The sequence below is a fragment of the Dendrobates tinctorius genome, unplaced genomic scaffold, assembly GCF_039654945.1.
Source record: "Dendrobates tinctorius isolate UK_male_01 unplaced genomic scaffold, ASM3965494v1 ptg000367l, whole genome shotgun sequence".
Classification (NCBI taxonomy): domain Eukaryota; kingdom Metazoa; phylum Chordata; class Amphibia; order Anura; family Dendrobatidae; genus Dendrobates; species Dendrobates tinctorius.
This window is the reverse complement of record NW_027362033.1, coordinates 2504102-2522114: the sequence shown is the minus strand read 5'-3', so window position 1 is coordinate 2522114 and position 18013 is coordinate 2504102. Positions and strand designations below refer to the sequence as shown.

The window sequence follows — 18013 nt, the reverse complement described above, 5'->3', positions numbered from 1 at the left end:
AGTATGATGTCCCCACACAGCACCCCCCTTACATAGTATGATGTCCACACACAGCTCCCCCCTTACACAGTATGATGTCCCCACACAGCTCCCCCCTTACACAGTATGATGTCCCCACAAAGCTCCCCCCTTACACAGTATGATGTCCCCACACAGCTCCCTCCTTACACAGTATGATGTCCCCACACAGCTCCCCCTCCTTACACAGTATGATGTCCTCACACAGTTCCCCCTCCTTACACAGTATGATGTCCTCACACAGTTCCCCCCCCTTACACAGTATGATGTCCTCTCACAGCTCCCCCCTTACACAGTATGATGTCCCCACACAGCCCCCTCCTTACACAGTATGATGTCCTCACACAGTTCCCCCTCCTTACACAGTATGATGTCCCCACACAGCCCCCTCCTTACACAGTATGATGTCCTCACACAGCTCCCCCCTTACACAGTATGATGTCCCCACACAGCCCCCTCCTTACACAGTATGATGTCCCCACACAGCTCCCCCTCCTTACACAGTATGATGTCCTCACACAGCTCCCCCCTTACACAGTATGATGTCCCCACACAGCCCCCTCCTTACACAGTATGATGTCCCCACACAGCCTTCCTTACACAGTATGATGTCCCCACACAGCCTTCCTTACATAGTATGATGTCCACACACAGCTCCCCCCTTACACAGTATGATGTCCCCACACAGCTCCCCCCTTACACAGTATGATGTCCCCACACAGCCCCCTCCTTACACAGTATGATGTCCCCACACAGCCTTCCTTACACAGTATGATGTCCCCACACAACCTTCCTTACATAGTATGATGTCCACACACAGCTCCCCCCTTATACAGTATGATGTCCCCACACAGCTCCCCCCTTACATAGTATGATGTCCCCACACAGCCCCCTCCTTACACAGTATGATGTCCCCACACAGCCCCCTCCTTACACAGTATGATGTCCCCACACAGCCCCCTCCTTACACAGTATGATGTCCTCACACAGCTCCCCCCTTACACAGTATGATGTCCCCACACAGCCCCCTCCTTACACAGTATGATGTCCCCACACAGCTCCCCCTCCTTACACAGTATGATGTCCTCACACAGTTCCCCCTCCTTACACAGTATGATGTCCTCACACAGTTCCCCCCCCTTAAACAGTATGATGTCCACACACAGCTTCCCCCTTACACAGTATGATGTCCCCACACAGCTCTCCCCTTACACAGTATGATGTCCCCACACAGCCTTCCTTACACAGTATGATGTCCTCACACAGTTCCCCCTCCTTACACAGTATGATGTCCTCCCACAGTTCCCCCCGTTACACAGTATGATGTCCTCACACAGCTCCCCCCTTACACAGTATGATGTCCCCACACAGCTCCCTTCTTCCACAGTATGATGTCCCCACACAGCTCCCCCTCCTTACACAGTATGATGTCCCCATACTGCCCCCTTACACAGTATGATGTCCTCACACAGTTCCCCCTCCTTACACAGTATGATGTCCTCACACAGCCCCCTCCTTACACAGTATGATGTCCCCACACAGCTCCCCCCTTACACAGTATGATGTCCCCACACAGCTCCCCCCTTACACAGTATGATGTCCCCACACAGCACCCTCCTTACACAGTATGATGTCCCCACACAGCTCCCCCCTTACACAGTATGATGTCCCCACACAGCTCCCTCCTTACACAGTATGATGTCCTCACACAGTTCCCCCTCCTTACACAGTATGATGTCCTCACACAGTTCCCCCCTTACACAGTATGATGTCTTCACACAGTTCCCCCCTTACACAGTATGATGTCCTCACACAGCCCCCTCCTTACACAGTATGATGTCCCCACACAGCTCCCCCCTTACATAGTATGATGTCCTCACACAGCCCCCTCCTTACACAGTATGATGTCCCCACACAGCTCCCCCCTTACACAATATGATGTCCTCACACAGCCCCCCTTACACAGTATGATGTCCCCACACAGCCCACCTTACACAGTATGATGTCCCCATACAGCCCTCCTTACACAGTATGATGTCCCCACACAGCTCCCCCCTTACACAGTATGATGTCCCCACACAGCCTTCCTTACACAGTATGATGTCCTCACACAGTTCCCCCTCCTTACACAGTATGATGTCCTCACACAGCTCCCCCCTTAAACAGTATGATGTCCCCACACAGCCCTCCTTACACAGTATGATGTCCTCACACAGTTCCCCCCCTTACACAGTATGATGTCCTCACACAGCCCCCTCCTTACACAGTATGATGTCCTCACACAGCTCCCCCCTTACACAGTATGATGTCCCCACACAGCTCCTCCTCCTTACACAGTATGATGCCCCCACACAGCTCCCCCTCCTTACACAGTATGATGTCCTCACACAGCTCCCCCCTTACACAGTATGATGTCCCCACACAGCTCCCCCCTTACACAGTATGATGTCCTCACACAGCCCCCCTTACACAGTATGATTTCCCCACACAGCCCACCTTACACAGTATGATGTCCCCATACAGCCCTCCTTACACAGTATGATGTCCCCACACAGCTCCCCCCTTACACAGTATGATGTCCCCACACAGCCTTCCTTACACAGTATGATGTCCTCACACAGTTCCCCCTCCTTACACAGTATGATGTCCTCACACAGCCCCCTCCTTACACAGTATGATGTCCTCACACAGCCCTCCTTACACAGTATGATGTCCTCACACAGCCCTCCTTACACAGTATGATGTCCTCACACAGTTCCCCCCTTACACAGTATGATGTCCTCACACAGCCCCCTCCTTACACAGTATGATGCCCTCACACAGCTCCCCCCTTACACAGTATGATGTCCTCACACAGCCCCCTCCTTACACAGTATGATGCCCTCACACAGCTCCCCCCTTACACAGTATGATGTCCTCACACAGCCCCCTCCTTACACAGTATGATGTCCTCACACAGTTCCCCCTCCTTACACAGTATGATGTCCTCACACAGCCCTCCTTACACAGTATGATGTCCCCACACAGCCCTCCTTACACAGTATGATGTCCTCACACAGTTCCCCCCTTACACAGTATGATGTCCTCACACAGCCCCCTCCTTACACAGTATGATGCCCTCACACAGCTCCCCCTTCTTACACAGTATGATGTCCTCACACAGCCCCCTCCTTACACAGTATGATGCCCTCACACAGCTCCCCCCTTACACAGTATGATGTCCTCACACAGCCCCCTCCTTACACAGTATGATGCCCTCACACAGCTCCCCCCTTACACAGTATGATGTCCTCACACAGCTCCCCCCTTACACAGTATGATGTCCCCACACAGTTCCCCCTCCTTACACAGTATGATGTCCACACACAGCTCCCCCCTTACACAGTATGATGTCCCCACACAGCTCCCCCTCCTTACACAGTATGATGTCCTCACACAGTTCCCCCCTTACACAGTATGATGTCCTCACACAGCTCCCCCCTTACACAGTATGATGTCCACACACAGCTCCCCCCTTACACAGTATGATGTCCCCACACAGTATGATGTCCTCACACAGCCCTCCTTACACAGTATGATGTCCTCACACAGTTCCCCCCTTACACAGTATGATGTCCTCACACAGCTCCCCCTCCTTACACAGTATGATGTCCTCACACAGTTCCCCCTCCTTACACAGTATGATGTCCACACACAGCTCCCCCCTTACACAGTATGATGTCCCCACACAGTTCCCCCCCTTACACAGTATGATGTCCTCACACAGCTCCCCCTTACACAGTATGATGTCCCCACACAGTTCCCCCTCCTTACACAGTATGATGTCCACACACAGCTCCCTCCTTACACAGTATGATGTCCCCACACAGCTCCCCCTCCTTACACAGTATGATGTCCACACACAGTTCCCCCTCCTTACACAGTATGATGTCCACACACAGTTCCCCCTCCTTACACAGTATGATGTCCACACACAGCTCCCTCCTTACACAGTATGATGTCCCCACACAGCTCCCCCTCCTTACACAGTATGATGTCCACACACAGTTCCCCCTCCTTACACAGTATGATGTCCCCACACAGTTCCCCCCCTTACACAGTATGATGTCCTCACACAGCTCCCCCTTACACAGTATGATGTCCCCACACAGTTCCCCCTCCTTACACAGTATGATGTCCACACACAGCTCCCTCCTTACACAGTATGATGTCCACACACAGCTCCCTCCTTACACAGTATGATGTCCTCACACAGTTCCTCCCCCTTACACAGTATGATGTCCACACACAGCTCCCCCCTTACACAGTATGATGTCCCCACACAGTATGATGTCCTCACACAGCCCTCCTTACACAGTATGATGTCCTCACACAGTTCCCCCCTTACACAGTATGATGTCCTCACACAGCTCCCCCTCCTTACACAGTATGATGTCCTCACACAGTTCCCCCTCCTTACACAGTATGATGTCCACACACAGCTCCCCCCTTACACAGTATGATGTCCCCACACAGCTCCCCCTATTTACACAGTATGATGCCCCCACACAGCCCCCTCCTTACACAGTATGATGTCCCCACACAGCCCCCTCCTTACACAGTATGATGTCCCCACACAGCTCCCCCCTTACACAGTATGATGTCCCCACACAGCTCCCCCTCCTTACACAGTATGATGCCCCCACACAGCCCCCTCCTTACACAGCATGATGTCCCCACACAGCCCTCCTTACACAGTATGATGCCCCCACACAGCACTCCTTACACAGTATGATGTCCCCACACAGCTCCCCCCTTACACAGTATGATGTCCCCACACAGCCCCCTCCTTACACAGTATGATGTCCTCACACAGCTCCCCCCTTACACAGTATGATGTCCCCACACAGCTCCCCCTCCTTACACAGTATGATGTCCTCACACAGCTCCCCCCTTACACAGTATGATGTCCCCACACAGCTCCCCCTCCTTACACAGTATAATGTCCCCACACAGCCCCCTCCTTACACAGTATAATGTCCCCACACAGCTCCCCCTCCTTACACAGTATGATGTCCCCACACAGCCCCCTCCTTACACAGTATGATGTCCCCACACAGCTCCCCCCTTACACAGTATGATGTCCCCACACAGCCCCCTCCTTACACAGTATGATGTCCTCACACAGCTCCCCCCTTACACAGTATGATGTCCCCACACAGCTCCCCCTCCTTACACAGTATGATGTCCTCACACAGTTCCCCCTCCTTACACAGTATAATGTCCCCACACAGCCCCCTCCTTACACAGTATGATGTCCCCACACAGCTCCCCCCTTACACAGTATGATGTCCCCACACAGCTCCCCCCTTACACAGTATGATGTCCCCATACTGCCCCCTTACGTAATTTTATGCTCCCCCAAAGTACTGTCAATTAAAACCACCAAAGCTCCTCACCCCATTCCTCCGCTGCTCTGGTTTGTTCTGTGCACTGAAGCACGGTGTCGTGATGTCGTGACATCATCTAGCCTCTTTTGCTCTCAGACCCACGGCCTCAGTCATGGAAGAGCGAGCTGACCGCTCCCTATTTCATCATTATGTTCACCAGTGTCTGTACCCTGCGGATCCAGATATCCGTGAACATGAGAGACCGAGCGCGGGCGACCACATGGTGCGGGTCCCCACTGTATCTGACCCTCTGCCCCAACTTGCACCAAAACAGCCAAAGGGCTGCATTTTGCCCAGGTATGATGTCCGCACATAAACCAGGAGGCTCCGCAGGTGCCCAATGCTCGGGTAAGCACAAGGCCAGAAAGACTCACAAGCTTCAATGAAACTGATGTGGACGCAGCCGAGTGCTGGGAGCATTGCAGATCCTCTGACAAAGATGTCACCAGTCTCCTCACCACAACACTCACTGTGATGTCACCGTTCCTAGATCAGACCTATCGCAATGAAGACAAGGTGAAGTCCTGTAGTCACCGACACAAAGACCCACTCACATATTACTGACATGCACTTCACCATTCGAGGAGCGTATATCGGTGTGCACTATAACCCCACGAAGGTAAATACCATGTGACAGCTGCCCATCATTGGCTCCGGCAGGATCGTAACGCTGTCGTCCTGCTACTTATATGGAACGTTACTGACCTCCAGTGGTCAGTGTGAGGCACTGCATGCTGCCATCTTACCATGTAACTCACCCATCTGTAAAGATCCTTTTATTGCTTGCAGGTGCGTACAACAGATATGGGAGGATACGCCACATCCCTGGACTACACACATGCCGTGATCGCCAACCTCAACTCGTAGTGCGACCACAGATGCTTCCTTGCTGCCACAGTCCTATCCTGCTTCTGTTATGTATGACGTGTGCACGCCTCCAGTATACAGCCAGCTCTGTGTCACCATTGTGTAGTTTTCCCCCATCACTGCTGTGCAGCTTCTGGCTCCTACACTGCTCATGCACATCAGATAGAGCTGCAGGATTAGTGTAATGTAATGGACTGAAGGTACCGCTATGGGTACCACACAGGTATATACTGTATTGAAGGCACAACTTTAAGGCTGTGTTCACATGTTGCGTTTTATTTTTTCTGCAGTCAAAAGAGCAGGTTTTGCTTCATTTTTGTTGTGTGTTTTTTGCAGCGTTTTTGTCTGTACATTTGTCTCTTGTGAATCCTGATTAAGTTAAGTGAAAAAAAATATATATGATTCTACGCCATCAGGTTTAGCACACAAAAAAGCAGCAAAAACTGATACCTTTGGTTTTTTCAGCATTTTTTGCATCACCCATTGTTTTCAATGGGTGAAAAACGCTGAAAGAAGTGATATGCTGAATTCTGCAAAAAAACAAGGTTTTGCACAAAATGCTGAGGCCAAAAAATCCAAGCTGTATGCATGAGATTTCTAATATCTCATACACTTTGCTGGTACTGTAAAAACGCAGCTGAAAATTTGCATTAAAAAAAGTGAACATAGCCTAAGACAGGTGCATCCAAAATATAATTTACTGAATGTACCACTATAGGTACAGGCTGTGCAGAATATATTGTACCTGTATGGGCACACACCCAAAGAATATACCACATGGAGAGCACGATGGTGAGCAAAGGACATCTAAAATATATTATACCAAAGGCACCGCTATGGGCACGGGCTGTGCAGAATATATTTTGCCAGAATGGACACACATCCCATGAATATACCGCATTGAGAGCACAGTGGTGAGCAAAGGACATCTAAAATGTATTACACCAAAGGCACCGCTATGGGCACAGGCTGTGCAGAATATATAGTACTAGTATGGACACACACTCCATGAATATACCGCATTGAGAGCACTACTGTGAGCAAAGGACAGCTAAAATATATTGTACCAAAGGCACCGCTATGGGCACAGGCTGTGCAGCATATGTTGCACTGAAAGTACCGCTATGGGCAATGAAAACTAAAATTAGTATGTAAGAAAGAATCTCCTATGTGCAAAGTGTGATGCAGCTTTATCTGATGTGTATTATCTCTATAAATAAAGTCTTGTGTGACCCCTGCAGTGACCTGAAAAATGTAAATTCACATAATAATGTGAGAGAGCTTCCATCACTGCCTGTGTTGTGAGATTGGGTTTCATTGGTCTTCACCTACCCCAAGGCTGAATAGTTATCAAGTTTAAAGGGGAGGTAATTCTATTTCCAGTCTGTCCCTCAAGACAGCACACTGGAGGTTGTCTTCCTTGATCTTTGCAGGGCCAGGATCACAGATTACAAGGCTTCTCCACCCTCCAGTGTCTTTCAAATCACTACAGAAGGATGAATGCAAGCGGTCTATACCAGCCACTAGAAACTCATCTGCAAGATAAAACAAGGAAGGGGAAATAAGGGGGCTGTCCTGAGGGAGTATCTGGAAATCAAATTCCCCTTTTGCAGTCCATCCCTCAGGATAGCGCACAGGAGCAATACCAAATAGCACCAGGAAAAGGTACAGAAGCCCAATAGCAGTGATGGCGAACCTTTTAGTGACCGAGTGCCCAAACTGCAGTCCGAAACCCACTTATTTTTCGCAAAGTGTCAACACGGCAATTTAACCTGAATACTGAGGTTTTAGATTAGAAAGACAACTCGTACATTAGCGTGCTATAGAAACTATAGCAAAGATCTTGTAAGCGCTGCACTCCAAGCCTAAGATACCAGCCACCAATTGTAGTGAAGGTCTGTTGAGAATGGAGAGGATTTTTATTCAAAAGTAAAATTGCAAAGTTGCTTGTTTTTACAATCTCTGTAATTATAACCCTTTATCAAGATGAGAACAAACCCTTTAAAGGAAATCTGTCACCCACTTTTGGCGGGCAATTTAAATGAGGTCAGTCTGGTCCGATGGGCGGTTTTTCCGATCTTTGCCGCCTCCCCATCCTTGGCCGCCGTCCGCATTTTTTCATGAATAGGAGTAGATGTCCGCCATTTTTCACGCGTGGGCTAAGCATTCTTGGCTCGCGCACGCGCAGTATGCGTTGCCCACCTGCGGGCAAAGCCGAAAAGCCTGACTGCGCATGCGCCGGTTAACTAGGCCCCGGAACACAGCAAAATACTTCCGGGGCTTAGTTAATCGGCGCATGCGCAGTCAGGCTTTTCGGCTTTGCCCGCAGTTGGGCAAAGCATACTGCACGTGCGTGAGCCAAGAATGCTTAGCGCACGCGCGAAAAATGGCAGACATCTACTCCTATTCATGAAAAAACTGCGGAGGGCGGCCAAAGATGGGGAGGCAGTAAAGATCGGAAACACCACCCATCGGACCGGACCGACCTCATTTAAATTGCCTCCAAAAGTAGGTGACTGATTCCCTTTAAGGCAGGGATATCAAACTCAAATACACAGAGGACCAAAGTTAAAAGCTGCAGAAAGTTGCAGGCCGACTTTTATATTTGTTAAAATGTCTACAATTGAAGTTTTTCCTTATTAAATAAAACAAATATATAGTGGAATAATATAATATGTTATGTAACAGCAGTAAAAAGCAGATCGCTCAATGGCCTAATTTATATCTGTAATAACAAAGGATGAAAAAACCTTGAATAAAACAGATAATAGTGATGAGCGAGTATACTCATTGCTCGAGTGGCCTCCGAGTATTTGGGCGTGCTCGGAGATTTAGTTTCTGTCGATGCAGCTGCATGATGTGCGACTGCTGGACGGCCTGAATACATGTGAGGAATGCCTGTTTGTTAGGGAATCCCCACATGTACTCAGGCTGGCCAGCAGCATGCCAAAATACTCTGAGATCACCCAAGCATGCTCGGGGAAACCTGAGCAATGAGTATACTCGCTCATCACTAATAATAAAGTATGATGCAAACAAAAGTGCTTCCAAACACAGTATGATACCCCCACAGTGAACTCCTGCACACGCACAGTATAATGACCCTACTGTGCCCCCTCCCACAGTTCTCCCAACAAAGAATGGTGACCCCATCACAGTATGATTCTGTTACCTCCACACAGCCCTCCATACAGTATAACAGGCACATAAACTCCATACAGTACAATGGATCCACATAGATCTCCATAAAGTATAATGTCCTCCACATAGTCCTGCATAGTGCTCCATGCAGTGTAATGGCCCCATACGATGCTCTATACTATAAAATGGCCCCACACAGTGCTCGATACTGTATAATGGCCCCACACAGTGCTCGATACTGTATAATGGCCCCACACAATCCACTATACAGTGCAATGGCCCCACACGATGCTCCATACAGTATAATGGCCCAACGTGATGCTCCATACTGTATAATTGTCTGCATGGCTCCTTATCCCCATCTTGTCTGCATGGCTCCTTATCCCCATCCTTGTATGCATGGCTCCTTATCCCTATCCTTGTCTGCATGGCTCCTTATCCCCATCCTTGTCTGCATGGCTCCTTTTCCCTATCCTTGTATGCATGGCTCCTTATCCCCATCCTTGTATGAATGGCTCCTTATCCCTATCCTTGTCTGCATGGCTCTTTATCCCCATCCTTGTCTGCATGGCTCCTTATCCCTATCCTTGTCTGCATGGCTCCTTATCCCTATCCTTGTATGCATGGCTCCTTATCCCCATCCTTGTCTGCATGGCTCCTTATCCCCATCCTTGTCTGCATGGCTCCTTATCCCTATCCTTGTCTGCATGGCTCCTTATCCCTATCCTTGTATGCATGGCTCCTTATCCCCATCCTTGTCTGCATGGCTCCTTATCCCTATCCTTGTATGCATGGCTCCTTATCCCCATCCTTGTCTGCATGGCTCCTTATCCCTATCCTTGTCTGCATGGCTCCTTATCCCCATCCTTGTATACATGGCTCCTTATCCCCATCCTTGTCTGCATGGCTCCTTATCCCCATCCTTGTATACATGGCTCCTTATCCCTATCGTCTGCATGGCTCCTTATCCCCATGCTTGTGTACATGGCTCCTTATCCCCATGCTTGTATACATGGCTCCTTATCCTTGTCTGCATGGCTCCTTATCCCCATGCTTGTATACATGGCTCCTTATCCCCATGCTTGTCTGCATGGCTCCTTATCCCCATGCTTGTATACATGGCTCCTTATCCCCATCCTTGTATGCATGGCTCCTTATCTCCATCCTTGTCTGCATGGCTCCTTATTCCCATCCTTGTATGAATGGCTCCTTATCCCCATCCTTGTATGAATGGCTCCTTATCCCCATCCTTGTATGCATGGCTCCTTATCTCCATCCTTGTCTGTATGGCTCCTTATTCCCATCCTTGTATGAATGGCTCCTTATCCCCATCCTTGTATGAATGGCTCCTTATCCCCATCCTTGTATACATGGCTCCTTATCCCCATCCTTGTCTGCATGGCTCCTTATCCCCATCCTTGTATACATGGCTCCTTATCCCCATCCTTGTATACATGGCTCCTTATCCCTATCCTTGTCTGTATGGCTCCTTATTCCCATCCTTGTATGAATGGCCCCTTATCCCCATCCTTGTATGAATGGCTTCTTATCCCCATCCTTGTATACATGGCTCCTTATCCCTATCCTTGTCTGCATGGCTCCTTATCCCCATCCTTGTATACATGGCTCCTTATCCCTATCCTTGTCTGCATGGCTCCTTATCCCCATCCTTGTATACATGGCTCCTTATCCCTATCCTTGTCTGCGTGGCTCCTTATCCCTACTTACCTTCCCTGCGCACCCTCGCAGCATCTTGTTCCTGTGCCAGTAGCATCAGCGGCCGAGCGATCACGTGTCCCCCTTAATTCAGGTAATGAATATTCACCTCTCTCCAAGCCTATGGGAATGGAGAGGTGAATATTCATTACCTTAATGAGCGGGCACCTGTGATAGCCCGGCAGCTGCTGCTGTAACTGTCTCGCTATAAGAGAAGTGAATATTCACTGCCAGTGTAGTGAATATTCATTTCTCTTTAGCAGCGGGCACAGGCTTTAGCCGCAGCAGCTGGCTCCTGCCTCATGTGACCTGATGGGACAGTGCGCGTGCAGAGGAGAGTGGCCACAGTGCTAGTGATGAATGAGATGGCGAGGGGGCTGAGAAGAGTGGTGGCGGCACTAGTCCTATGGAGATGGCGCGCTTGCCCACCGGGAGGGTTCTGTGTGCCCCAGGTTCGCTGCCACTGCCCTATAGGATCAAAGTCCTGGGCAAGAACTAGGCTAAATAAAGTAACCGTTCTGTAAGATCAGAAGATAACAGATAATTGGAGCAATTTCCCAGGCACCTGAAACCCTATCATGAGTATCTCCAGATTCCCTGTTTAAGAACAATATGCCCAGTTTTGGATCCTGTAAGATGGCCGTCGGACAAGTCCTCGAGGAGAGATATGTATCACCAAGGTTGGTAGTCTCAGTGATGTAAGCCTGGTATTGCAGGCTCCAGCACATATAGTGCTGAGATAGTTAATAGGCCGTGTCCAGGGTGGCGTTTTTGAGCAGTCAGATGAGTGGGACTGGCAGCTCACATCACCACCCGATTTGTGGTACAGCAGTTAAAAAGGAGACCAGTTATCACATCCAGTGTGTGTGCAGACCTCCAGTGGTGTTTGTCTTTGCTAAAGTGCTGCACAATAACCTGAGCGGGCAAACCCGCATTACTGTATGGATCATATACTTTTCAGTTTGTACCGGAAAAGGCTGTTTTTGTTTTGTTATCCTGAGCGGTTTATGGAGTTTAATAAACCAGCCTGGACATTTACTGAAACCGCTTTCCGTGCCAATCTCCATCTGCTGCCGAGTAGAAGCCTTACATTTGGTCTAAAAGTGCAGACAAGAGTCCCAATAAGCACGGGCACGCATCCCGAGAGGCACGTGCGACTACCGTGACCGTGAGGAAACCACAAGTCTTCGGTAAAAGCGACTGCAGGAGTGAAAGCAGACAACATGGAAGAGCCTGCAAAGCAACTGATGCAGACTAATCTGCAGCAGCAGATTCACCATAGACAGCAGATGGAACTCCTAAGCCAAGACGATCCGTGACAGGGCAACAACCTCACCCCCAAGTCGGTGACAATTTACACATGAGGAAAATGGTAAGGAGAGACTTTCCAAGGATAACCCCGGGTGATTATGTTGAGGCGTTCTTCGCGGTGTTTGAAAGGTTCTTCCATCATATCTAATGAGGGAACCACACAGAAGGGCTATTATGACCTGACCTTGCAGGACGCAAAAGAGTATGCCAAGTTGAAAACAGATCTTGGCACCCTTAGGAGTGACTATGACTGTCGGGGTGCTATGGGTTCACCACTGGGCCTATTAAGGTAACAAACCTCCCTGGTTCCAAATGTTCATCCTACACCTTGTTCAAAAGTGGTTGCAACCTGAATCATCATCCCCAGTGCAGATGGTGGAGAGGGTCGTCATTGACGGGTTCATACACTCCCTTTGCGAGGCTGGTGCAGTCCTGGGTTTCCCAGGAAGCTCTCCGGAATGCTATTGACCTGTTGGAAAGGGGGGAAACAAGGGGTCTTTAAAGGGTTGTCTACTACTAGGACAAACCCTTCTTGATCAATATGGCGCCGATAAAATAAAAAGGCCTATACTCACCTCCCATGACAGTGCCGTTCCTGCAGTGTCGGCATTTGCAGTCACAGGGCTTGCATGCGGTTGTTGTGATGCCTGCGCCCAATCAATGCCCGGCGTACCTGTTGCCACCGTCGGACAAATTCAACATGAAGAGGAAGTCCGGGCAGCAGCTGATCTCAATTCGACAGAAGGCGGTGACAGTGACGCCAGCCCTGATTGAGCGCTGGTGTCTCAACAACAGTATGGGAGCCCCGGGAATGCTGACACCGCGGGAACGGCACCAGTGCGGGAGGTGAATGTAAACTATTATTTTATGGGGACCAGGCAAAGGGTACGATAAGCAGTTGTCCAAGTAGTGGACAACTTCTATAACATCTCCATACTGGAATTCCCAAAGGGGGCTAACACCCAAAAGAAGGCAACTAGAGCCACATCTGCGGGTGTCCAAGAGCCCAGGAAGCATCTGAGTTGCCAAAGTCTCCATCTAATACAGTGATTTCTTGGACGTGTAACTCCCCAGGGCACATAGCCTCATGTTGCTCCACGACAACAGAGCAAATGGACTGCAACGTAGATCGGCACTGCTCACATTTTACAAGGGGCCGCAGGCATGTTCATGTCATTGAACTGGTCAGTGACTGGTCTATTGGACTCAGGGAGTTTGGTAACCTTGGTAAGGACCACATGTCCTCCTCGGTTGGTTCCTGGGATGGTGGTGGGAGTCTAGTGTATCCATGGGGATGATAAATTTACCCTGTGGCCCGGGTGGTCGTAGACAAACTGGCACCCGGGCCCATGACGTTGGAGTCGTCCAAGACCTATTACACCCTATAATAATAGTGCAGGACTTTGCTTTACTCTGGGACTTGTGGGGTACAGCAGGGTTGCCTGGTTGCTTGGACAACAGCCAGGTTGCTCCTAAAGAAACCTCGTTGCAGGAGGCAGCTGATGGTTTTCCATTTTGTGTGCTTGTTGGCGTTGATTATGAGGCAACATTCCCGGAGGCCAATATCCCTGAGCTGGAGGTGTCCAGGGGAAACTTTGGAACTGCCCAACTCAGGGACTTAAAGGGGTTGTCCACTAATAGGACAGCCCATTCTTAAACTAAATGTTCTTCCTCGATAAAATAAAAAAGCATATACTCGCCTCCCATGCCGACTCCATTCCAGCGGTGTCGGCACTCACGCTCCCGGGGCTGTGATGCGGTGGAATGACACGTGATGCTTGGCACCCAATCAGCGATGGCGTCACTGTCTCTGCCTTCTGACAAACTGAACATGAAGGGGAAGTCCGGGCTCCAGCTGATTCATGACTTCATGTTCAGTACGTATGAAGGCGCAGACTCCAGCGCTTATTGGGTGCCGGCATCACGTGTCACAACACCGCATCACAGCCCCGGGGAGAGCGAGTGCCGACACAGCAGGAACGGAGCCAACACTGGTGGTATCGGCTTTATTATTTTATCGGGGCCGAACATTTAGTTTTAAGATGTCCTAGGAGTGGAAAACCCCTTTAGAGGGGTTGTTCGGTCCAAATCGATAATTCTGCAGTCACTGTGTGACTGCAGACTTATGAATCCCCACAGTACAGCTCTATGCACTGCGGGAATACTCCTGTTTGAAAGCCGCGACCGGAGGATATGTATGAGTTTAGGGTTGATCACAGTTGCCATCAAGCCCGAAGGTTAGTAATGGAGAATTATGAAAAAAGGACTCCAAAAATACATTTTTAACACATAATATTAAATCCCTAGGTCTTGCCTCACGATGTGCCCTTAGATACGACTCTAAATCAAATGAAAAAACTGGAGAAAACAAGCGTCCATAGATGTTTTATTAATAGAAGACACATATGTGAGCTACAGGACATGTATAGATAAATTAGATGGTCTAAGGGTTAATTAGCCTGAGACCATAAAGAAAGCAGACCAGCGGCCATGACTGATGAGAAGCCAATTGGAACAATAGTATCAGAGCAAGTATAGTGCCTATCACACATAAAGTGGGAGTAGTGTATGATCATATGCAAAAGATGTAAAAATATCAAAAAGTTAATCACAGCCTATTGCACTTTGCCCCTAAAAATAAGCTGCTGACATTGTGGTGGAGGACGCAGTCACAGCTGGCGTAAGATCGTCACAGTCAATGTAAAATGTATATAGTTGCTGCAAAATGAACCGTAGTGGCCCGTAATCATATTCACTGTAGCTGCGGGCGCCACCACATGGGTCAGAAAGTGTTATTCTTGGACATGCTAGTGTCCAAGGCGGTTGTACAGAAAACCTGCTCTGGATGTTGTGTTTGAAACAGATTGCAGTATGATAGTGTTGCAGTCTGTTCCATTCTGGATCCAGGTTTTCCAGGTGGCTGAAAGCCTCAGGTTTCTGTGATAGTGATGAAATTTCGTTGATATAACTCACTTTTATTTGTAAAAAAAAAATGGAAATTAGGTGAAAATTTGGAAAATTTTGCAATTTTCCAACTTTGAATTTTCAAACCCTTAAATCACAGAGATACGGCACACAAAAAACTTAATAAGTAACATTTCCCACATGTTTACTTTACATCAGCACAATTTTGGTTAGGAAGTTATAAGGGTTAAAAATTGACCAGCGATTTCTCATTCCTACAACACCATTTTATTTTTACGGGCCACATCACATTTGAAGTCACTTTGAGGGGTCTATATGACAGAAAATACCCAAAAGTGACACCATTCTAAAAACTGCACCCCTCAAGGTGCTCAAAACCACATTCAAGACGTTTATTAACCCTTCAGGGGCTTCACAGGAATTTTGGGAATGTTTAAAAAAAAAATAAAAAATGAACATTTAACTTTTTTTCACAAAAAATTTACTTCACATCCAATTTTTTTAAAAAATTTTCCCCAAGGGTAACAGGAGAAATTGAACTGCAAAAGTTATTGTGCAATTTGTCCTGAGTACGCTGATACCCCGTATGTGGGGGTAAACTACTGTTTGGGCGCATGGCAGAGCTCGGAAGGGAAGGAGTGCCAGATTTTACTGCTATGATTTGCAGGTGCCATGACCTGCTGGGAGAGCCCATGAGGTGTCAGAACAGCAGAGCCCCCCATAAGTGACCCCATTTTACAAACTACACCTCTCAGTGAATTCATCTAGGGGTGCAGTGATCATATTGACACCACGGGTGTGTGACAGAATTTTATACCATTGGGCAGCCATGTGGAGAGACTCGGGAGGAACGGAGCGCTATTTGCCTATTGAAGTGAATGGGTCTGGGCACATGTCAGAGTGTTTCCATGACCGTGTGTCCATGGGCAAAACATGTTGACATGTCCATTTTTTAATGTCAGCACGTGCATACACGTAACAAATGGCTGTCAACCATGTGACAGGCATTGGCGCCAGGGAAGAAGCGTTACAGTAAGCGCTGTTCCCCGGCGCCGGGTGCTGAACATGGCTCTCGTCACTCTCCCCTGCTCTGCCGGCAGTCGGTGCGAACAAGGGAGAATGATGAGTTAAGCCCCCGTCACACACAGTGAGATCGCAGCTGAGTCACAAGTTTTGCGACGCAACGACCTCAGCAGCGATCTCGCTACGTTTGATAGGTAGCAGCGACCAGGCCCCTGCTGAGAGATCGCTGGTCGTGTTGGAATGCCCTGGGTAGCATGCATCGGTATGTTTGACACCTTTTACTAACGACCTCGTCAGCGACTCAGAAGCAAAACACATGGCGTGACATTGTTACAAAGGTCGCTACGGATCGCCGGTGCGTCGTTGGGAAGATCTGACTGTTTGACAGCTCACCAGCGACCACATAGCGATGCAGCAACGATCCTTATCAGGTCGTATCGCTGTAATGTGTGACGGGGCTCTTACATTTAATTGATGAGACAGCAGGCGGCAGCTGATGGGACTATTACTCTCATCAGCCTACCCCTGCTGCTGAGCTGTGATGAGATCTCCACTAGCACCGTGAGCGCTCAGTGACCGGGGGTGACGTCATAGAGGCTACCTTCAGTCACTGGGCTCCGTTCCCAGCCGGGCTCCGGTGAGATCCCTGCTAGCACCATGAGCGCTCACTGCCGCTCAGCCCAGCCAGAAGCGGAGCCCAGTGACTGAAGGTAACCTCTATGACGTCACCCCTGGTCACGGACGCTGCGTTCCCAGCAGCTGTTCATTCACCAGTCGTTCTCAGCTGGGGCGGTCGCATCTTAGCACCGTCCAGGATAAAAAACTAATTATCCCCCAGACATGGATTATGGCGTGAGTCAGAACGACGGACAGGTATGGTACAGGAGATCGAGGGCTGCGCTGGAATTAGGCGATGAAGCAAGTAATTATTAAAGGAGTCTGTGTCATTTTTTCAATTCAAAGGACTTTATTCTTGGTGTCTGTTTTTACACAATGTGGCTATTGGATTAGTAATGGAGGGGTGTCTTATAGACGTCTCTCCATTACTAAGCCGTGGGCTTGATGTCACCTGATAATACAAAGGTGACATCAACCCCACAAATATGAACCCCACTTGTCACAGCTACAGGGCAAGTGTGACGAGCCGAGCAAAACGCCAGATTTGGTGCATCTAAGGCTACTTTCACACTAGCGCTTATTTGCGCTGCGTGCGCAGTCCAAACGCATACAAAATACACATTAAGCGTTTTGCATGCGTTTGCTTATTTTATGCGCATGCATTTTAACCAGTTTGTAGCCATGTGATTTTAAACGCTGGCGTGCGCATGTACGCACACGATGTGCCACGCTAAAAACCGCTAGTGTGAAACCAGCCTAATAATGTGGCATTGCTGAGCGGCTGCTATTTTTAGGCTGGTGTGGCCAATATTCATGGCTCCTACCAGCCCTTAGCTTTGAGCTTAAGGGTATGTGCACACGGTGCAGATTTTGCTGCGGCTCCGCAGGCATAAATGGGACTTCAAAACCGCAGTGCACATGCTGATTTTTCCACGGTTTTAAATCTGCAGCATGTCAATTCTTTC

General features: G+C 48.9%; 1 protein-coding gene across 1 annotated transcript in view; it reads left to right on the top strand.

Moving 5' to 3' along the window:
* IDH3B (isocitrate dehydrogenase (NAD(+)) 3 non-catalytic subunit beta) overlaps positions 1–7554 on the top strand; it is a 69450-nt gene extending 61896 nt beyond the window's left edge. The window contains exon 11 of the mRNA XM_073562814.1: positions 6237–7554. Coding sequence (XP_073418915.1) covers positions 6237–6314 — 78 coding nt within the window. The 3' untranslated portion in view covers positions 6315–7554. The remainder of the gene's footprint in view (positions 1–6236) is intronic.
* Positions 7555–18013: the final 10459 nt, after the last annotated feature.